General features: G+C 40.0%; 1 protein-coding gene and 1 pseudogene across 4 annotated transcripts; both read left to right on the top strand.

Annotated features, from left to right (window-relative positions):
• Positions 1-2,606, top strand: part of LOC141553014 (tRNA (uracil-5-)-methyltransferase homolog B pseudogene) — a 3,202-nt pseudogene extending 596 nt beyond the window's left edge.
• A 9,925-nt stretch (positions 2,607-12,531) lies between these two features.
• On the top strand, positions 12,532-22,111 carry HNRNPH3 (heterogeneous nuclear ribonucleoprotein H3). Of its 4 annotated transcripts, none has more exons than XM_074296595.1 (10): positions 12,532-12,849; positions 17,056-17,192; positions 17,731-17,869; positions 18,412-18,551; positions 19,084-19,170; positions 19,565-19,680; positions 20,382-20,517; positions 21,420-21,515; positions 21,614-21,706; positions 21,813-22,111. In XM_074296595.1, the coding sequence occupies exons 2-10, from the start codon at positions 17,078-17,080 to the stop codon at positions 21,887-21,889; spliced, it is 999 nt and encodes a 332-aa protein (XP_074152696.1). In that variant the 5' UTR covers positions 12,532-12,849; positions 17,056-17,077; the 3' UTR covers positions 21,890-22,111. The 4 variants fall into 4 exon arrangements, with proteins under 4 accessions (XP_074152696.1, XP_074152698.1, XP_074152695.1 ...); XM_074296594.1 differs by having other exon boundaries at positions 12,576-12,849; positions 18,412-18,596; XM_074296597.1 differs by lacking the exon at positions 17,731-17,869 and having other exon boundaries at positions 12,574-12,849; positions 18,412-18,596.
• Positions 22,112-23,399: the final 1,288 nt, after the last annotated feature.

Genomic DNA, 23,399 nt, shown 5'->3' with positions numbered 1-23,399 from the left:
AATAGGTTCTTCCGTGGGCCGCAAGCGGACAGGTTTTACTTCAGCCCGCTCACTTTCCCCTTTTGCTTCGGAGCGGAGGCGGGGAGGAGGGAACCCATGGCAACGAAGGACTCCATGTGGCTATAAGGGGGGAAAACTACATTTCCCATGAACCAATAGGTACGAAACCCTCTTGCTAGATTGGAGAAAAGCAGAATCTTGATTTCCCAGAGGGCACTGCTGTCGGAATCTGGTCTCTGATTGGTGAACAAAGTTGGAGCGACGCTCTGATTGGTGAGGAGGGTCTGGGAGGGGGCTTGTACTTCCAGGCGCGCCGTCACGCAGAACCTGTGGTACCTGGGCCGCCGGTTCCGGGGTCGTCCCCCGCTGGCGGCGCGGCGCGTCCGGGTCATGAGGCGCCTGGGCTCCTGCTTGCCTCGGGCTGCGCTGCTGTCGCGCAGCCGGCCTCCTCCCTGGAGCTCCCTACGGGCTTGGCTGGGCTCCGCGTGCCCGGAGGAGGCGCCGGCGCCCGTGGCTGCGGCTGCAGCGGAGGAGTGGGCTCCGGAGCCGGCCTCGTGGCCCGAGCGGCTGGCGGACTTGGTGACGCCGTTGTGGCGGCTGGACTACGAGCAGCAGCTCCGTGTAAAGGCGGAGGCGCTGCGCGGCCTCCTGGAGAAGGTCGAGGGTCGCCTGCGCGCGCTCGGGAGCCCAGACGCTGAGGCCGGCGTCCTGCGCTCGCGCCTGCAGCCCTTCCGGCCGTCCCCGGTCATCGACGGCTACCGAAACAAGAGCAACTTCGCCATCCGCCAGGGCCCGGACGGCCGGCCCCGGACCGTGGGCTACGTGCTGGGCTCCCGGCGCGAGCTGCGGCCGGTGTGCGTGCAGGCGGGGCACCTGAAGCACATCCCCGAAGGGCACCAGCGCGTGGCCCGCTGTTACGAGGCCTTTCTCCAGCAGAGCCCACTGGACCCCTATGTGGACGGGCAAGGCGGCGGGCACTGGCACGAGCTCACGGTCAGGAGCTCCCGCCTGGGCCACACGATGGCCATCGTCTCCTGCCACCCGCAACAGCTGAGTCCCGACGAGCTCCGGGCACACCAGGAGCAGCTCCGTGAGTTTTTCACCAAGGGCCCCGGGGAGGTCTGTGACTTGACCTCCCTTTACTTCCTGGAGCACCGCCCGTGCAATCAGGAGCAAGCCGGCTACCAGCTCCTGGCCGGAGAGCCTCATATTTTTGAAGAACTTCCGGGCCTAAAAATCCGCATCTCTCCAGGGGCCTTCTTCCAAATTAACTCCGATGCCGTGGAGGTTCTCTACCGAGTGGTGGGAGAACTGAGCGGGCTGGGCCCTGACGCGCTGCTCCTTGACCTTAGCCAAGGCACGGGGGCCACCAGCCTGTCACTGGCCCAGCGCACATCTCAGGTCCTGAGCACCGGGCTGGTGGGGCAGGCGGTGGAGGACGCCCGATGGACTGCAGCCTTCAATGGAATCACCAACTGGGAGTTCCACGCCGACCATGTGGACAACGTGGTGCCGCAGCTTATCAAGTCCCAGGAGACGGGTCAGTCCCTGGTGGCTATGGTGGACCCCTCTCGGACTGGATTAAACAACCAGGTGGTCCGCGCCCTCCGGAACTGCCGGGCCATCCGGACGCTGGTTTTTGTTTCCTGCTACCCCAGTGGGAAGGCCAAGAGAAACTTCGTGGAGTTGTGCTGTCCCCCAGACCCTGACAAGGATCTCCTGGGCGAGCCTTTTGTCCTGAGACAAGCCGTGCCTGTGGACATGTTCCCCCACACCCTACACTACGAGTTGGTGCTGCTCTTCACTAGGTGACCATCCGCCCTGGCATCCTACAAGCCCCCCAGGGAGGCCTGTGGGTTACATTGTGCCTGACCAGCTTCTCCCCCCACCAAAGCCTCAGAGGTTTCCTGGCCGAATTTCCAGGTTGTCCCAAATTGCCTAGATAAGCTCATATCAAAAGTCTTTGATATTTGATGGTTGAATGAGATAAGGATTTGAGATGGGGAGAAAGACTACAGTGGTGGATTCTGGGAACCAGAGTGTAGTGGGAGCAAGAGTTTGGGGCTCCTGGCTCCCAGGTCAAGCGGAGGCAGGGGAGGAGCCACCGTGGAAGCTGTAGAGCTGTTGCAGGACCCTGCCTAAGCCGAGTTGCTGGAGCTGCCTTCACTGAAGCTTCCATTCCCCTACTTCTTGGCTATAGAAAAATAACCTGGCCTTACTAGGTGGTTTTCTTGTTCAGTTGTTTCCAACTCTACCCCATTTGGGGTTTTCCTGACAGACACTGAGTGATTGTCATGTCCTCCTGCTCATTTCATAGATGAGGAACTGAGGCAAACAGGTTAAGTGACTTGTCCAGGGTCACACAGATAGTAAGATGTGAACTCAGAAAGAAAAGTCTTCATGACTTCATTACAGAGTGCTTAATTACTGTACTAGCTAGCTGTCCCTTCCTAAGCAAAGCCAAGTTCAAGCCATGGAGTTGTTCAGTATCTAAACTTATCAGAGAGGGAAAGGAAATGAGGCAGTATTCCCAAAGAGCAGCTGATGAGATTGAATTGTTACTTTTTTTTATCCTTGCCCTAAATAAAAACTATATTGTTTCTTTCCATGGTATTCCTTATCTTCGTTCAACAAGCATGGAATATCTGTCATTGCTGAGCATCCCCAAGATGTAGAACAATCCAAAGGAGCTTATATTCTATTCTACAAACATGTAAACACATCAGTAAATGCAAGAAGTGGACAAAGTAATTTCTGGAGGGAAGGGACACTAGAAGTTGGGATGACAGGTTTCATGGAGGAGGTGGTTGCTTGAACCCAGCTTTTGCAAAGGTGTGGGAATAGAAAAGGGGGGAGCACAAGGATGCTAGTTTGGTGGCTGGATCATAGAATGTGTGAAGGAGAGTGACATGCTTTTATGTTGGGAAGGCCAAATAGTTTGTTTTCAATCCTAGAATGAATTTTTGAAATAGCGTTTTTTAAGCACATACAATATGCCAAGCAAGCATTGTGCTCTCAATAATAAGGGCCCAGGGGAGCTTCTTGATTTGGGGGGAATGGCATGGTCAGACCTGAACTTAACCCAAAGGCTTTCTGTACATGGAAGATTGGAGTGGAAAGATACTTGAGGTAGGGTGACAATGAAGAAGTTATTATAGTTATCCAAGTGAGAAAGCAAAGATCTGAAAGATTAGCAAGATTATAGTTTTATATTCTTTATTATATTACTTACATGAGGACCAAGTACTATAATAAGAGTGATTGAAGACCATTGTTGCTTGAAGATTCATAGAAAAATGTTCAAGGAAAAATTAAGTCTGTACTATTGCACTACAGAAATGTTAAAAATTTTAAGAATTTGAACTTTTCATAGAATTTATTAACCTTTGATTTTGGATTTTAAATTATGCTTTTCTTCCTATTGCAAGTTATTTGATTGTCTAAATTTGATCATTTTCAAGTTCCAAAAGTTGCTCTAAAAATTCTGTCAGATCCAATTCATCAGGAGGTTAACCCTGAATGTGGCCATTTTTAAAAGGTTGTACAGCAAAAACAGTGAAATGCAGTATCTAATTTGTGCTTTAAAAATGCACAGACTCTATTGGGACTTAAAACTTCAGAGAAAATTTCCACAAAATGCAACTTTAAAATTATATTTTACATAGATTTCTGTAAAATTCTAACTTCAAAAAGTTTCCATGGACTTTTTTTCCTTAATGGCATAACATTTTATGGTAATTTCTATTGCTGACTTAGAACTAAGGAAAGAAGCAGTTTTTGCTCTTTCACAATCAACTTAATTCTGCATAAGATCTTGTCATTATGTTTTAATGTAAAATTAGAAAATTACTTTTTCATCTTCATAAGCATTCTTCAACATATCTCAGATTATACTCATGTTACTGAAATTTCATCCTGACATTTCTCTCATGCAAATTAGAGATCCAGTTGAAAATTTAATTTACCCAGAAAATATCCAAATATCTTACCTATTATTTAAATTTCACATGGGGTATCTATGATAAGGAGCTACTGGAGTTGTTTGAATGGGAGGTGACATGGTCAGACCTGTGATGACAGGTGACAGCTGAGTTATGGGTAGACTAAAATACAGACTTAAGGCAAGTAGACCAGCCATTCTGCATATAAGCTTATGGTACATCACAGATTCTGTGATAACACTTAGCTCATGGTACAGTGCTGATTCTGGGATATTTAGCATGAACTGAAAATTGTTCAGGTACATTCTACACTGTTTGATGAAGCTTATCACGCGTAGTATATGATATTTAAATTATGCTTCTGAATCAAGTTTTTCTGTGATGGATACTATTAGCCAAACTATTTTTAATATTTTAATAGTTTTTATTTACCAGATATTTACATGGGTAATTTTACAACATTGACAATTGCCAAACCTTTTGTTTTAATTTTTCCCCTTCTTCCCCCCCCATGGCATGTTAATTATGTTAGAGTATAACTTAAATACAATATATGTATACATGACCAAACAGTTGAGCCAAACTTTTTTCAAAACTTGTGTTAATTTTTGCTGCACTGTGAAATCATTGTGAAGAAAATCAGTAATAACCAGCAGACCTCTGCTGGAATTTATAAGACAGAAGAATGAAGGTTGCAATTTAGAGGTCACCTAATGTAACTCATTTATTTCACAGCTGAAAAAACAAAACTAGAAAAATTCAAGAATACCTTTAGTCTGTCTGATTAGATGAATTGAATTTAACGACCAGATCATAGAAAGAGTTGAATTTTTAGATTGTTGAATTATGACAAATATTTTTTTCTTAAAGCTTCAATATACTACCACATTTGTGGTCCAAAAGATTCTTGAGCACACCTTTGCCCTGAAAATGAAGCTTTAATGTTAACCATAGAAAGAGTTTGGAGCAAGAAATTATAAATAATAGATTTTTCACTCCCTGAATTCAAGACAAGGCCAAGTTACAGAAGTTTGTCTTTGAGGTTCCCAGTTGCAATTTTTTCATTCTTTTCTCACTGTGTCCTACCTTTTACCCTAATAAGACCTACAATAAATATTTGTTAATTATGAAGATCAATTAAAGGGACTAATTCATGATGAAACACTTCCTTCATCCTAGCAGAGAAGTGGTGAACTATGGATGTAAAACGGTTCATATACTCTTTATTAAATTTATTCATCTGTGATTTTAATACAATGTTTCACTTAAGAATTGGAGTAGAAAACAAATGTCAAACACCCCTGATGATAATACTCCATCTTATAGTATTCTTTAGAGAAATACTATCATCCGCAAGTATATATTAAGTGCCAACTATATGCCAGACACTGTGCTAAGCAGTGGGGATACATATATGAACAATGAAACAATTCCTATTTAAAATATTCTAACGGGGTTACAATAAATGCATCTGTAATTATATACAAAATAAGTATGAAGAAAACATGAATACAAAGTAGTTAAATATAAGATAGGGAGAGAGGACTCTACATTGGAGATGATACTTGAACTGGGCTTGAAGAGGGAGAGTCTGAGGGAGAAGAAAGGCTATACTAAAGGGGTAGAAGAGAATGCAGAATGATCTGCATTAATTTGAGAAACATGAAGAAATCATATAAGGCCAATAAGAAAACCTCATAAAATAAACACTTCACTGTTGGATAGTAAAGTCTAAAAGTATCAACTAGATAAGGCCACATCTTATTAAGATTTCTCCCCATCCTTAGTACAATGAACTGTGTATATAGTCAGTGCTTATAAATGTTTGATGATTGAGGAGGAAAGATTTTTTGTCCAGGATACTTAACTCAAGATTAAAGGGGCAACTAAATGGCCCAATGGATAGAGGCAAGCCTGGCGTCAAGAAGACCTGAGTTCAAATCCAGCTTCAGACACTTCCTAGCTGTAAGATCCTAGCCAAGTTATTTAAGCTTTACCTTGGTTTCCTCAATTGTAAAAAAGAGATAATAGCACCCACTTCCCAGGGTTATTGTGGGGACCAAATATTTGCAAAGTACTTGGCACACAGCAGGTGCTATATAAATGCTTATTCCCTTTCCCCATATATAACTGGTATTTTTTGTAGTCGCATGTATTTTATTTTATGCCTTTAAAATTGTTCTTGGAAGGGATTCATATATGTTACTAGATTGCCAAAGAGGTCTAGGATATCTCTATCTCTTCCCTCTCCCTTCATGACCTTTGATAACATCCTTTACTTCAGCTTCTGTAGCCATCCCAAATAATTTTGTGTGTGTAGGGTGTTGGTGGTCTATTCATACATACCCCAAATATGATCAGCGCTAATCAGGACTTTGACTCAGGACCTTAATAAGTTCTGTCCAGTAGGTGAGCCTAGTACATAGCTAGAAAGAAAGAACAATTAAAGCCACTCCTCATTTATTTTTCAAATGTCTAACCCTGGAAAACAAATTGGGAAAGACAAAGTTGTCTTATTAGCTTAGAAAAAGCTAATGATTCTATCTTATTCTCCAGGAGGAAAACTAAAGAGACCTGTTTTCTCACCTGGAACAGAAGTTTACTCAATTATATATGGATTATTTTATATACCAAGGAGAATCACAGCAATAATATTAAGGAAATTCCCTAAATGCAATTGCAAAGTTGCAAGGCATTAGGAAGATAAAAGATTAAAAGAAAAAAAAAAAAAAAAAAAAAAAGAATTGTCCCTTCTCTTGAGTTTACATGGCAGCCCCCATTAAGTTCCTGAAACAGGAATACTTAATAGTCACTGATGGATGCAGACAAATGATAAGACTCAAAAGCTTTCCCAGCTAAGGAAGGAGAACTTATTTCACTTGAGGGAATGAGAGAAGACTTTGAGGAGCTAACATCTGAGCTTCACTCTGGGGGAAGGGAAAGATTTCAAAAGGTGTACAGAGTAAATGAGTATCATAGGCATATAGGAAGTCCTGACATGAACAGGAATAGACCTATCTTCTAATTTGCCTCAAAGAGAAGTGAGATGAAGTAAAGGTGAAACAAAGTATATTGAAGATTGGCTTACATATGCCCTAATTCTTGACTCTGGTATGTATTAATCTAAAACAATATGCCAATAACAATCTGATCAAAATTATATTTAACTTAAGAGAACTAAAGAAGTAGGACTCATTCATCCTAAGAAATATATATGTATTGCCTCTGTTTTTCTTGCTTCTTTTAACACCATTTTCCCTCCTACCACTCAAGTAACCTCTTCCTTCAGATAATTTTCCAAATCAAAACTTATTGTATAAAAAAGAGCTTGCAATCTTACTCACCTTAGGGTGTAAATCACCAAGAAAGCCTATTATCTTACTCTTCCTTGGTGTATTTACATTCTGAAGGGCAATAGTTTTTGAATTCTGGAGGCTGAGGAGTGAATTAGTTTTGATTTTTGTTGAAATCCTCCCTAAAATACCACTATCCTTGGGTATTCTTAAGGTTCGGTCAGAGAACAGGTGAATACTCCTTATCCCTTTGTGGAATTGGAGAGTAATATGTGAAATTTTGTGAGAATAATAAGTGTAAAATATAGTCCCTACACTCAGCCATTGTGGTTTTGGTTAGTTGCTAAAGCCAAGCAATGTGGATTTGGAGAGAAATTGTTCATTATCCAGGAGTTATGAGAATGCTTCCTTTTCCCTCACCACAGTTGCCAAATCACTTCAATTCTTTCATCTCTTAAATCCTTCCTCGATCTACAAGATAACTGCATTAATTCAAGACCTCTTTGCCTCTTATCAGAACTACAATAATTGTCTTCTTCTAATCTCACTTCTCTCCAATTCATTCTCCTCAGCTGCCAAATCATAAATCTCACCATATCACTCTCCTGATCAAAACATTCTGTGGTTCCCTATGTCTAGGATAATAAAAATATATAACATATAAAAGTGTATATATATATATATATATATATATATATATATATATATATATATATATATATATATATATATATATATGTGTGTGTGTGTGTGTGTGTGTGTGTGTGTGTGTGTGTGTGTGTTATATAATACCCACATATATATATAAATTCACACATAGATATGTGTGTATACTGTGTATCAGGCATGCAAGAAGAGATGATAGGCCCTGTTCTTAAAGACAGAGCTTACAATCTAATGGGGGAGATGACATGCAAACAAACTATACAAAGAAGGCGATATGTATAGGATTATTGTTTGCACTCTAACATATCAGAGAGGTGATGTCATGCCATGCAAGTGAATGGGATTTACATGAGAGAGGGCTGTACAAAGTCACCAGCTTCAATTTCTTCTCTGGAGCCACCTGGCAAGATACAGATCAGGATGATTGGGGATATCCCCCCCCCCCTAGAGAAATAGGTAATAATCAACAGAGGGAAGGCACTAAAATTAAGAGAAGTTGGAGGGGGAGGCTTCCTGTAGCATTTTAACTTAAAGGAAGCCAGGGAAGTTATTAATCATAGTGGAAGAAGAGCATTGCAGGCCTGGGGATCAACCACAAAAAATGCCTAGAATCAAAAGATGTAACTTCTGGTGTGTGAAATATCCAAGAGACCAGTATTCCAGGGTGGAAGAGTTGTGTTAGGAGTAAGGTGTAAGAAACCTGGAAAGGGAGGAGGGAGCTAGGTTAAGGCTTCAAATGTCAGAGAGAGCATTTTATACGTGTTCCTGGAGTCAATAAGAAGACACTGAAATTTACTGAATAGAAGATTACCTGGTTGGACATTCTATGAATGGAGATTAATTGAAGTGGGGAGGAAGCAGAACCTCCCCTTCCTCCAACCAGAAACAATTACAATAGTCCAGGTATGAGGTATTGAGGGTTTGCATTTCAGATTTTAGTATTTTTTTTTAACTTTGGACCTAATCAGCTAACATATTTTAAATATATAAAGAACAAAAAATAATTGTATATGATTCAGTGAATTTGTTTTATACAGTTTAAGTGTATATTCAATTTAACAAAGTTTTGCTCTTTGTATCCCCTTTCCATCTTTTTTGATTTCTTTTATTTTTAAATGTTTTATTGATGGCTTTTTTTCTTGCATATTTCCACCCCAAACTAACCATCCTCACTCCTTCAACAAAAAATATACACAAATTAAATTCCTATCTTTGGTTTTTGAAGATGGCCATCACATTCTGCTAGCATTCTTACAAGGTACTAAGTCAGTGGAATTGATAGAGACAATAGATATCTAATTTAGCATGGTTCAGTATGATTGATCTGATCCTACAAGGAGATGCTATGGGCCAGAACTTGAAACAAGGTGCTAAGTCACTGGAATTAATAGACAATGATTATGTACTTAGTACTTACTAGAGTTCTACAAGATTCACACCTTTAAGAGAGCATATATAAGCTAGGAGCCTCAACCAGGATTCACTCCGGGAGATTCAGGAGACAGGATTCAGTCAAGGAGATTCACAAGCCAGAAAAGACAACTTAAGTTCTCAGAACCAAGGAGAGAGATAGGCCTCTATTAAAGCTAACCGGGCCCCAGGAAAAGATTCAAGACTTTGAAGGAGAAAATAAAAGGATTTGGACTTTAACTCCTAGCTGCATCTGGAATTATTGAACTGAACTGAAACGAAAGCTGCCTCCAGAAGCCCCCGAAGAAACCTGCTCTCAGAACATTATATTCTAGAGAAGAATATTACAACATTCATTTACTTGGGATTCACTATCCAGTTTTTAAAAGCACTTTCTGTCAATACTAGGGAAAACCTGGAATCAAACTAATAGTATGCATCTGCTAGTTTTCTTTTCCTTTCACCCTCACACTCCATTTTCCACACAAATTTCCTTTCTCCTGAAGTACTTTCCTTTAGCAAGATCTCCATGTCTTTCTTCTCTCCTCCTCTGGGTGGTGGTGTGGGTGCTTCTCTGCTCCCTTCTTTCAGCCTCTAAGAGCTCCTGCAGAGCCTCTTTGATCTCTATGCTAATAATACGGTACCATAGAGAAGGAAGGAGAAACAAAGAGAAAAATCCCCTGAGCAGGAGAAAGGCCTGAGAACTGCATCCATCTCTAGGGAAACAATTCCATGGACATCAACAATCTTTGATCAGCCCATCTTGCCGAGCCATATTTACGTGATCCATCATGAAAAAGTAAATATGAGTCTTCACTTTTTAGTGAATACTGGGTTCTACTTAGCTTTCCACACTTTTTTTTAAAATTAATTTTATAATTATAACTTTTTTTTTGACAGTACATATGCATAGGTAATTTTCTTTTTTTTTTTTTTTTTTACATTATCCCTTGTACTCCCTTCTGTTCCGAATTTTTCCCCTCCTTCCCTCCACTCCCTCCTCTAGATGGCAGGCATTCCCATACATATTAAATATCTTATAGTATATCCTGGTACAATGTATATGTGCAGAACCGAATTTTGTTGTTGTTGCAAAGGAAGAATTGTAATCAGAAGGTAAAAATAATCTGGGAAGAAAAAAAAAATTGCTCACAGTTTACACTCATTTCCCAGTGTTCCTTTTCTGGGTGTGGGTGATTCTGTCCATCATTGATCAATTGGAATTGGATTAGCTCTTCTCTATGTTGAAGATATCCATTTCCATCAGAATACATCCTCATACAGTATCATTGTTGAAGTGTATAATGATCTCCTAGTTCTTCTCATTTCACTCAGCATCAGTTGATGTCTCTCTAAGCCTCTCTGTATTCCTCCTGTTGGTCATTTCTTACAGAGCAATAATATTCCATAACATTCATATACCATAATTTACCCAACCATTCTCCAATTGATGGACATCCATTCATTTTCCAGCTTCTAGCCACTACAAAAAGGGCTGCCACAAACATTTTGGCACATACAGGTCCCTTTCCCTTCTTTCAGTATTTCCTTGGGATATAAGCACAGTAGTAGCACTGCTGGGTCAAAGGGTATGCAGAGTTTGATAACTTTTTGGGCATAATTCCAGATTGCTCTCCAGAATGGTTGGATTCTTTCACAACTCCACCAACAATGCATCAGTGTCCCAGTTTTCCCACATCCCCTCCAACATTCATCATTATTTGTTCCTGTCATCTTAGCCAATCTGACAGGTGTGTAGTGGTATCTCAGAGTTGTCTTAATTTGCATTTCTCTGATCAATAGTGATTTGGAACACTCTTTCATATGAGGGGAAATAGTTTTAATTTCATCATCTGAAAATTGTCTGTTCATATCCTTTGACCATTTATCAATTGGAGAATGGCTTGATTTCTTATAAATTAAAGTCAATTCTCTGTATATTTTGGAGATGAGGCCTTTATCAGAACCTTTAACTGTAAAAATGTTTTCCCAATTTGTTACTTCCCTTCTAATCTTGTTTGCATTAGTTTTGTTTGTGCAGAAACTTTTTTAATTTGATGTAATCAGCTTTCCACACTTTTGATCCAACCTTTTCATGTTCTCGTTACAAAGGTCAAAAAACCCATGAAACATTAAGTCAAGAATTCGGAGCCTCTAGCAAATACTAGATGTTGGCAAGCAGCATTATTTCCATTATACAAGTAAGGAAAAGGGGCGAACATTTCAAGCTCATGTCTTTCAGCAATTATTTGCCGGATACTTTGAAGGATACAAAGCCTCGTGATGGCCTCCCGGAACATTAGCTCCCCTCTCCTATGCAAGGGACCTTCACAGAAGTCATATGGGGTCATGGGTCACAGGCCATGCTTCCTGTCTCCTTCCCCACGTAGAACCACTCAGAGTACACATGGAGGCACTCAGACACAGGCCCCGCTTATCTTTTCCTTTCTCAAGAGGTGCCCACTCCGGGCCCACAGAGAGGCACTTGAGCCTCGACTGTCTCCTCTCCCACGTGGTGACAAGCAGGCACTCTGGCATGGTGCTTTCTTAAGTTTTCTCTGGCCTCTTCTCTGCTTTTCTGGAGCCCTGAATGCCCCATTTAGGCTGTAGGTGGGCACCACGCTTTGCGGTTCCCAGCACTTTCCTAATGGGATCACTGGGGGGCCTTCAGGAAAACGTTCTGGGGCACGAGTTGTCCCATCCCGCTCCCCAGTTCCACGCTCTCGCCTACGGGGGCCACGCTGCCTCCCCTTTTTTCCACGATTCCACTGCAATGTGTTCTGGGGAGCAGGGTCACAAGGCTATCAGGGCTGCCTCGTCGCCAATCCCGAACTTCCCACCAGGCCTCTCTGGATCCCTCGGGCCAGAAGCAGAAAGGCAAGAACCCGCGACCCAGTTCAGGGGAGCCTAGGGGACCTTGGCCCAGTTCTCACCTCCCACCGTATCCCCCCCCCCCCCCCTGCTAGGTCTCAGTTTTCCCGGCCTGTTTCGATGGGCCCATTTATTTCCAATTAAACCTTCCAAGCGCAGAAGCCTCTTCTCCCGTCTGCAGTATAAAGCAGACACGGGGAAAGCCCCTCTCGGGGGTCCCTCAAAAAGCAGCCCCTCCAGACCCAGCCGTCCGAGACAGAGGGTTAGGGCTCTGCTCCAGGTAGAGCGTGAGCTCCCGGAGAATAGAAGCCACGCCCACCTGCCCCATGCCCTGCCCCTTAACGGGCAGCGCACGCGCACAGAGGCCGGCCTTCTCCCGCGCCGGCCTGACTCGCGAGCCTGCGCCCGGAGTTCCCGCGAGAGCCGCGCGGACGCCTGGGGGTGGGGGGGGGTTCGTTAGTGCCGCTTCCCCAGCCCCCTACTCGTCTTCTCCCCCTGCCGCCGCCGCCGCCGCCGGCTCAGCTGCGCAGCTTCTCTGTCACTGCCGGAGCCGCCGCCGGGAGACAGTTGAAGGAACCGTTTGTGGAGGGCGCACGCAGCGCGCGATCAGCGGCCGCCCCTGACCTCGCGCCTCTAGCCGCCTGAGCCCGCTAGCCAGGGTGTCTGAGGTAGGACGGGGCGGGCGGCCGGGCCGGGGGCGGGGAGGCGACCGATCGGGAGGACGAACGGGAGGGAGGCAGGGCCGGAAGGCGGCGGAGGGCGGCCGGGCCGGGTAGCGGGACCCGCGCCTGACAGAGGCCCCGTCGCCGCCATCTTGAGCGCGTTGGCGCGCCCGGTCCCGGCCCGGATCGGCCCGCCCCTCAGCTCCTCGCAGCCTCGGGCCCGGGCCGCAGGTCCTGTCCGGTCGGAGCGCTGCCCAGCGGCGGGGACAGGGGCGGGGGCGGGGGCGGGGCGGGCTCGGCGGACATGGCGCCGGGACGGGAGCGCCCTGGCGCGGGACAAAGGACCAGCTCGGCCTCCTTTGTAAGCCCGCCCCGCCCCCGCTCCCTCAGTTTCCCCGGGGGTGGGGGGTGGGGTCTCGGCTCCAGACTCTTTGATGGACTTGGGGGAAAGTAACGGATGTTGGGGGGCGGGGGAACCGAAGCCGCCGTTACTGTTCTGGGAGATGGAGCGGCAGTGGCCCGAGCCCGGGGGCCTGCGCTGGGTCGGGGGCGCTAATCGGAGGACTCGGCAGCAGGAACTTTTCCGAGTTCATCTAAGTGAGGTTCGTACGGCCGCCCGCCCTAAGTGTCCGGACAGCGCGGGCCTCTCTGAGCTGGGCCCGGGCGAGAACAAAAGAAGCCCCTGGGGGCCGCCCGGGCAGTGAAAGTTTAAGATGGGCTTTAGCCGAAGTGCGGGCTCCCTTCCCCCGGTCTGCACGGGCTAGTCTCGGAATGTTTGGCCAAATTGTCGTGAAAATGTTTAACCGAGAACTTTGTTTTGAAAGCAAAATGCTCCTGAATGGGAAAAGAAGGCAGGCTGTCCGAGATGGTGATTATGGCTTAATTGAATGATTTCCATACTTGTTTCTGTCGTGTCCTTTAGAAAAAAAATTATCTCAATCTCAACCCGATGGTCATCTAATTGTTGCTCCTTTCCGCCAGTTGTGGAAATTTCCTTGAAGTGGCTTTAAAGTCTCAGGACTGGCTCTTGTAATAATAAGGATGTAGACAACTGGTGGAGTTGTAGAGGAAACTTAGAAGCAGTCAGTACTATCCTCCTGGACAGCTAAACTGTGCGCCTTTATGCGCGCCTGTCCTCAAGGCTCTGACTTGCTTGTACTCCCTTGGGTGGATAGCCTTGTCTAATCTGCAGGTAAATTAGCCCCCACCACAAATGGTGGAATTAGCTCCTGGGTGCCTGGGACATTTCCTCTTAAACAAAAAAACTATGCTGAGTTTCTGGTGCTGATGTTCTCAAGTATTAACAGTCAGAAAATTACAGATAGTATTTAAATATAGTGTGCCAGCCAAGTCACATGGATGAAGACGTTGGAAGTAGTAGACTTTTCCAGTCTTTTCCAGTTTTATTCGGATGAATCTTAATTTGGGACTAGAATCTTAGTCATCAGAACATTTCTTTTTTTTTTTTTGCTATCCAAGGAAATCTATCAGGAAATAAATACTCAGGCAAAGACAATTATTTTGACTCTTGTTCTCTCTTTCATACTTGATTCCTAACTAGTTTGAAATATAAAATTTTAAATAAAAGCAAAGCCCCAGAATTTTAAGATCAGTAAACTAGTTTGTGTTGAAAAGCTGCACTAAAGCAATTTAGATTTTTTTAGTGCATGGTTATTCTGGTTATCTTCAAACCCACTCCCATCCTACCTTCATTCCCTCAAAAAAGTTAAGAAGAGGAAGGAGACATTCTTTCTGTCAGTCTATAATGGGAATAAGTTTGCATTACAGACTGGCACTAAGAGCTTCTGTCAGCTTTTTGTACCTCATTTGCTTTTGTTAAGCTATTTTTCCCTATAACTGATGGCTTAAGTGTGATTGATATAGATTTTTAAAATAGTCCTTAATTTACTTTTGTATTCTTAATAAAGTGTTGTGATTGCATTTTCTTTGCTATTTCTTTGGACCACTCTCAAGCTTTGTTGGAATTAAGATGATTTAATGACCAAATAACCCTTCCCGTCCCCACTTTAAGAGATTTTAGCTATTTACATGTTCAGCCTAATATAGGGGGAAATAATCATCTAGACTGGCTTTAGAGATAACTTTTGAGCTCCATTTCACCCTGCTCTTTATTCTTCATCTTTATCTCTTTTGTCTTGCACTTAATTATTCCGAATTAGCAATTTGGGGAAAAAAAGGTAAACGAAAAGGAATGCTAAAGGACTCAAATCTTTTTAAATCAGTTACTTAGCTCTGTTAAGATTCTGGTTTGCGGTCTCCTACTTTAAAGACTTTCTAAGAAAAGCTTTAAAAATCAACATGGGGCATATATTGAAGGAAAATATTAATGTTGTTTTGGAGAAGGAATTGGTTTTGTTCATTTCTATAGTCTAGCACTTTTTTTTTTCAACTGCTCCAGAGAATTCTTTATTCCTATTTGAGGAAAGTATTTATACAGTTGACAGACAGGCACTCAATTTGGAATCTGAGGGATCTGGATTCAAATCTACCTCTCCTGTATTATCTTGATTGCGTTGATTGTCATTTAGCTGCCATTAATTGAGAAGATTGAGTTAGATTAGTGATGTTAAATTTTGGGACCTGTAGCACTCCCCCCTAAACCAGATTAAATTGTAATTGGAAAATATTGAACAAAATAAGTAAAGATGCAATAAAATGTAAAACTAATATGTAGATTTAAGACAGTATGTCACCTGTGGGATCTTTTATGTTAATTTGAGTTTGTCAAGATGATTTGTAAGATTCTTTTCAGCTTTAATTTTCAACTTTGAGGCCTGTCAGAGGACTTTTTGCAACACATCTATGAAGTCCCTGGTTTCTTCTGTTATTAATGTCATTTGAATTGTAGTATTAAATTTTGTGGCATTATCATTATTTGATGATGTGTTCCTAAACACAGAAATGAGTAAGAAATAGGAAGAAAAATTTGCGAATAGAGTTACTATGGTTGGTTAGGAAAATTAGTAAAGTGTAAAAGTTTCTTTGGCTGGGAGACTGGAGACTAAGTGTCAAGTATGAAAATTTATAACTTAGCCTCTCAAATTACCAAGCAGGTTGAGGCTAGGGGAGGCTTTGGAATCTAGTTTTGAAGATTTGAAGAAGCAAAGCAGGGATTGAATTTCAATCTGGTTACTATGTACTGTCTCCTCAGCTAATGAATTGGTTTCTTTGTAGAACATCAGACCTTCTTCCTTAGACATTTGCAGAGAAATAATTCATGTACTTAATGTCCAAAAAAATTGTCATTTGCAAAATTGTTTACATTTTTAAAAATTGATAATTAAAATTGCTTGCCAACAGTCTAAGGCAGAAATTTTCATTATGAGCCCTAAAAGTTGTAATTACATTCTACTGGGTAAAATCCTATTGGGGGGTGGGGGGGAAGGTATCTAGAAAGTAGGCCAATAGCATTTTTATCAATGCCACTAACCACTCTTCAGTTTTAGTTTTCAGGTATTTGGGATTGCTTCACCCTTTTCAGAATTTCATCTTGTGATCATCAATGGTGTAGACTGGCTTTTATTACTTACAAGATTTTTTATTTATCTGTTTAAAAATGTGATTTCCACACCTGCAAGTTGGGATAGTGTGGGCAACATGAAGAAAATAGGCTTTTTAAAATGGCACTTAAAAACAATGTATCTAGGCAAATAATAGACTGAGGAAGGGGTTGTAAGTAGAAAAGAAATTTAAAATACAAAGGTTGTCATTCCTTTTGTCCTGGCCCACTTATTAAGGAATTAGGTAGAATTAATTTTTAAATGAGATAAAGAAAAGTTGTTTAAAAGATTATGGTCAAAATAATGTATAATAGGCTGTGAATTAGGGTTTATATGTGTTATTTTTTTTTAATGACCATATTTAGTACTTCAGAATTTTATTTTCAGTTTTTCACTCCCATTTGTAAATTTTTCCTGAAAAGGGTGGGTGGGAATGATATACTGATAGATTAAAGGAGATTGAAGACCCATTCTTTTGTCCTGTCGCAGGTTATGTCATTCATGAATTAATGAACTTCCAATAATGACACTACTATGACCCTTTCTTTTAACTAATCAATTGTAGTGATTGGGTATGCACATGAGGTTTGGATTGTGGTGGGGCTTTTCGTTTTGGTTTGTTTTTAAGAGCTTCTGGCGAAAGTATATATTAACTCTTTTATATCTTGTTTGTTTGTTTGTTTCCTTATAGTATTTAATCAAACGGTTTTGAGATGGATTGGGTTATGAAACACAATGGTCCAAATGATGCAGCTAGTGATGGAACTGTACGACTTCGTGGACTCCCATTTGGTTGCAGCAAAGAGGAAATAGTTCAGTTCTTTACAGGTACCTCTAGTATTAGTCTAAGTTTAGCAATAATTGAATTTCTATATTTGTATTATATTTTTAGTTTTTAATTTACCCATTTCTGTGGGAAAATTCTAATTTTGAAAATGAATTTTAATTTTTATATTAAAGTATGATCTATGCTCCAGTTAATATTACAATACAGAATATATAGAATTTGTGGGACCTAATATCTAGCAAATTAGTCAAGGATAATTTTGTGGGTTGAAATAAGCCATGAATTTAGAGTATGGAGCATAATGATTTGATTAGTAGCCATTTCTTTTTCATGTAATATAGGTGGGCTTAACTGTGTGTGATTTTTAAAAAAACACACTGGTAGAAAAAAAACTGATTATAAACCCATAATATTTGAAAGCTCTCCAATTTATAATATTGGGTTTTGGGGAAAGTAAGTTTTTTTTTTTTTTTGTTTGTTTGTTTTCTTTAGTCTTGTTTTAAGTATTTGATTCAGATGGGAATGTTTCAGCCTTTAACACTGTTCCCCTTGATGGGGTTATTTGTCCTTGGGTTAAAGGGTTGGAAATCGTGCCAAATGGGATAACATTGACGATGGACTACCAGGGGAGAAGCACAGGGGAGGCCTTCGTGCAGTTTGCTTCAAAGGAGATAGCAGAAAATGCTCTGGGGAAACACAAGGAAAGAATAGGGCACAGGTGGGGATGGAGAGTTTGGGATGGTGTTAAATTTTTATTTTTGGGGGTTGTGGGTCACTAATGCTTATATGGGGGGGACTATAACATTTTCTGGGATAGTTTAAAGAATTTATAATTATCCTAAGTTTAACTTGGAAAAAAAACAGATTTGGGTGGGGAATTAATGTTAGTTTGCTAAATTAAAATCAGATTGTTTCCATTATACATAGGGTGTTCTGTGATAATACAACTATATCATCACCCAGTTTTCTTTAAAATACCTAATTTGTACTAAAGGAAACAAGTTTTAAATTTAAAATATTTGCATTTTATGGTTTGTTTTCAAATGACTAATTTCTTCATGTAAATTTTGTATACTTAAAGAATTATTTTGAGACTTGTAGGGTAAAAAAAAAAAACATTTAAGTTGTGGTATATCTAGGTATTTTAAATTGGGTTATGCATCTAGTTATAGAAAGAACTGTAACTGAATTTTGCCCAATATCTTACCTACAAATATTTTTATGCTGAAACCTGTGTCTTAAAAAATCTTCTTTGTGTAGATATATCGAAATCTTCAAAAGTAGCAGAAGTGAAATCAAAGGATTTTATGACCCACCGAGAAGATTGCTGGGACAGCGACCTGGACCATATGATAGACCATTAGGAGGAAGAGGGGGTTATTATGGAGCTGGGCGTGGAAGTATGTATGACAGAATGCGGCGAGGAGGTGATGGATATGATGGTGGTATGTGTATCTAATGAACAAAGGTTCTGTTGTCATTTTCTTAATGTTCCTGACATTTTGTCAAGAAATACAGAAATGGCAGTAACTTCAGTACCTACTAAGTTTGAAAATCCATTCATGAAAAGATGGATTCCCATGGCCAGCTATGGGACTCAAGTGTTGGCAACAAGATGATTAAAAAAGAGAGAGACAGAGACAGAGACAGAGAGAGAAGAAGCTAAAACGAAGATAAATTTGCAGATTTTGATACCTGTTTGGGGCCAGGATGAAATTTAATTTGCATGTCTGAATTTAACCTGTTGGAGAAATTGGAATTTCCACCTAGTGTTGAAACATCCCTATTTCGTGAATACTAAGTGGAGATTGCAAACTTCTAATTACCAAAAGGTTACTTGGACAGTTACTACAAAGTAAGTTTTTGTAATCTAGATTGTAAAATTTGTCATTCGTGGAAGTATATTCATTTATATCTCTTTAATTTATACAGGTTATGGTGGTTTTGATGATTATGGTGGCTATAACAATTATGGCTACGGAAATGATGGATTTGATGACAGAATGAGAGATGGCCGAGGTAAAAATCAATGTTATATGGTCTGTTAATTTTTAAAAGCATATCAGTATCCCATTTAGTAAATATTGATAAATTATGTTAAGGAATAAAAAAAAAATTGATCTTCACTATGGGGGATCTATAAAATTCTTTTTATAATTATTTTATAATTTAAAATATTCTGAGAAGGGGCCAGACTATCAGAAATAATGCATGAAAAAAAATTAATTTAGAGCCTGGAGAGGAATTGAAAATGTTGTAAAGGAAAAACTGTGTGTGTGTGTGTGTGTGTGTGTGTGTGTGTGTGTGTGTGTGTGTGTGTGTGTGTGTGTGTGTGTGTGTGTAAAATTCTGTATCGGTGACTGGTTTGCTTATGTAATTGTTGCTATTCCTTTGGAAATTTGTCTTTCTCTAGGCATGGGAGGACATGGATATGGCGGTGCTGGAGATGCAAGTTCAGGTTTTCACGGAGGCCATTTCGTTCACATGAGAGGGTTGCCTTTTCGGGCAACTGAAAATGATATTGCTAATGTAAGTATTTGTGAACAAATACCTTCTTGCTATAGTTTCCTAAATTGAGGCTCTTTGTCATTTTTCGTATATCCAGTTTTAAAATTTGAATATCATTGGGGAAATTTTTGTTTTTTGCTTTGTCTCTTCAGCACAGATAGAATTTTGAGTGTTCATTATGTGCTCTCTAAACAAAATGTTATTGTGAAGCTACAAAAGGAAAAGTATAAATACAAATAAGTCTCTATACAAACTTAGGGCCTCGAAGGACAACAAAAGAACAATTTAAGTGAAAATGGTTTAATTTAGACTTAGACTTCCTAGAAGGTGAGAGGCTATGAATTAGCAGAGTTTATATAAGACAATCTAAATGGCAAGAGATTTGACTGAAGAAATAGTTGACAGCATATATCAAGAAAGCTATGTATTCTATATAATTCAAGGGTTATTTTCATTTTATTGATGGAAGTTCTAAACATTAAGAGCAATGAAGTAAAGAAAACTTCTTAGACTAGAAAGAAGAAAAAGATAATACATATTGTACTAATGGAGAAATTTCAAAAGTAGATACTTAAATATGTCATTAAATTCCAAGTTTTGCCACTGAAGTTTTTTTTCTTCTGGACTTGTATTGGAATTTATTGATGCAACTTAAAGGCAAAGTAATTTGTTTTGAGATTATTTGAAAGAACATTGTTTTTTGAAATTTGGTTTTCTTTTAGTTTTTCTCACCACTAAACCCAATTAGAGTTCATATTGATATTGGAGCAGATGGCAGAGCAACAGGAGAAGCAGATGTGGAATTTGTGACGCACGAAGATGCTTTAGCTGCCATGTCTAAAGATAAAAATAACATGCGTAAGTGTTGTCGGTAGACTCGGGCAGTGTGCCTCTTCAAGTTCTGATGGGGCACATTAGATTTTTCAGCATAGTAGACATAAGTAACTTTTTTTTTTTTTTATAGGGAGCACTAATTATCAGTATGATTCAGGAAGCATGCTAACACTTGAAACATAGCAAGATGGTAATACTGTACTGGCAAAACTTGAAATGTGCAATTAGCAGAATACCAGAATTTTATTACATGCATTTAGGTGGAATGAATTATTACATTCCTCAATACAAGGTTACTGTCAATCATCAGATTTCATAAATGCTATGGAGAATAGTTGTAATTCATTAATTGTTTTAATATTAGTTGGTTGCTGTCTTCAACCTTGCCATTTTGGTGAATTTTATATACTTTGCACTTTTGTAACATTTTTGGGAATTTCCTTCTTAGAGATTTTTACTCTATTGATTAAAGCCTTGGCTATAACCCAACATGACCCCTTTTTAGGTTAGTCACTTTAAGTTTTTCCAGTTTTCAGTTCTGGTTCATGACATATCATCAAATTGTTAGGACTCCAGGATCAGAAACTACTATCATGTACACCTCTCCAGGCAGTACTGTTATTTTTCCTTATAGAATAACCTGTGACTTTTTTTGTTTTTTTGTGAGTGATTTAAGAATCTGTCTTCCTTACTTTTAAATTGGCCAGTTTGGAGTAGATTTTTGGAAAGGATGATACATAGGCACACTCTTTCCTTTCACAGAGAAGTAAATGAGACTCATTCAAGTGACTTGGCTAATGTCAAAGTGGCTGGCTCACTAATGGGAGATCAAGGAGTGGAAGTTTTGTTAGTAGTGTTTTTTCTTTGCCGATCAAATTATAATTTTAATGATATAAAATTTTTTTTTTCCCATTTCTTATTAAAAGAGCATAGATACATTGAACTGTTTCTAAATTCCGTTGCTGGAGGAGGCTCTGGAATGGGAGGTTCTGGAATGGGAGGCTATGGCAGAGATGGAATGGGTGAGTGGTGTTTTAAATTAAGTGAAATTTAAAATGTAGAAACTTGCTCTCAAAAACTTGCTAAATCTTTTTTTTTTTTTTTTTTTTTCTCCCCCAAGATAATCAAGGAGGTTATGGATCTGTTGGAAGAATGGGAATGGGTAGCAGTTATAGTGGAGGCTATGGTACTCCTGATGGTTTGGGAGGTTATGGTAAGTCAGTCTTTGGTTCCCACTGTTGAAAGATTTAATTGAATATATTACCCTAAATAATTTTTGTAGTCTAATCTATACCTCCACTCCCATGTTATTTTTTAAGGTCGAGGAGGTGGAGGCAGTGGAGGCTACTATGGGCAAGGAGGTATGAGTGGAGGTGGATGGCGTGGGATGTACTAAAGAATTAACCCTTCTACAACACATCCTGGCAAACCACAGCATCGGTCTACTAGACTTTTCTTACAGATTTAATTTCTTTTGTATTTTAAGAACTTTATAATGACTGAAGGAATGTGTTTTCAAAATATTATTTGGTAAGCAAACAGATTGTGATGGAAAAATCTGTTTCTGTAGGTTTTATTTGTTGCATACTTTGACTTAAAATAAATTTTTATATTCAAAGCACTGATGTTGATACTTTTTATACTAGTTATTCCTAAGGATGTATTGCATACACAAGAATTTGGTTGATGTCTTATTTACTACTGGTTTAATAAAGAGGTGGTTGTGATGTGCTCTCTCTTTTTTTTGAACACTTGATTTAGATTCCCCATAAATGTTGTCTTAGAATGATAAACTAGTACTTTAAAAAAAAAAAAAAAAAAAAAAAGCTAGTTAATTAGTGTTTACTTTTGGTAACTTTTTCTCCTAGTTTGCTTTGAAGATAGAAAATTCCAAATACTTAAATTTGAGGCAATATCAGACACAGGAAAAGACAATTTAATTAATTTCTTTTCCCAGTATTCTCAATCAAGCACAGCCATCTTGTAATATTCTTAATGTAACTGGTAGCATTTGGACTTTGAAATTTAATATCTGAGGTACCAGGAAAAAATGTAATCTTATGTTTTAGTATAGATTTTACATCCTGTCCCTTATAAGACAACTGAACGTATAATGTGTAATTTACTTAACATTTAATTAACCAAGTCATATCTGACATATTTAGAAGAGTGAGTTAGAAAAATGGTAGATCAAGAAGTTTGTGCTACATAATGGGTGGAAATCCCAAATAAAACAATAACTATCACTGCATAGGCATTTTTCCTGGGCTATCACCTTCCCTTGTGTGACATATCCTAATGGTTTCCTGCCCTTTTGCTGGAAGCAAACTTAGTTAATTTTTCTGTGCAAAACATTTCTCAAAAGGAAACAAATGTTATGGTTTAATGATTCATGTCGTGGTGTTAATGAAAACAAAACAAGTCTTAAATTATGTTTTGTTTTTGCATCTGACATGTTCCTGAGATGTAAAGAAACACCTTTGTGAATATACACTGTGTGTGGTAAAGAGGTGCTTTTTACCTTCATTCCTTTTAGTCAACGTGGATTTTTTCCCCCAGATTTGATAACTTCTCAGATTTTACCCAATTCTGTCAACTGTGAACTCAATTATTGAATTTTGTCACCTGTTTTGCTAGTAATGTTATATTTATGTAATAAATGTCAATGTGGGAGATAACTGATGTCGCAGTCTGTTCTACGAGGATGTTTGTGTCACTTATTGACTGAATCATAAATATGGGTAATCTTAGTACATAACTACTCAAAAACTGCAGAGAAGGCACTGATGTATTAAACATAAAAAAATTAAACCTTTTCTCCAATTTGTACAAAACAAAAACAATAACCAAGTATGTTATAGGGTAGGCAGTTCATTACTTTACTGGGAGAGAGGGAGGATAGTGGT

This window comes from Sminthopsis crassicaudata, chromosome 2, assembly GCF_048593235.1.
Source record: "Sminthopsis crassicaudata isolate SCR6 chromosome 2, ASM4859323v1, whole genome shotgun sequence".
NCBI classification, from domain to species: Eukaryota; Metazoa; Chordata; class Mammalia; order Dasyuromorphia; family Dasyuridae; genus Sminthopsis; species Sminthopsis crassicaudata.
Note: the sequence above shows the minus strand (reverse complement) of the source record. Positions and strands in the feature narration are given on the sequence as shown.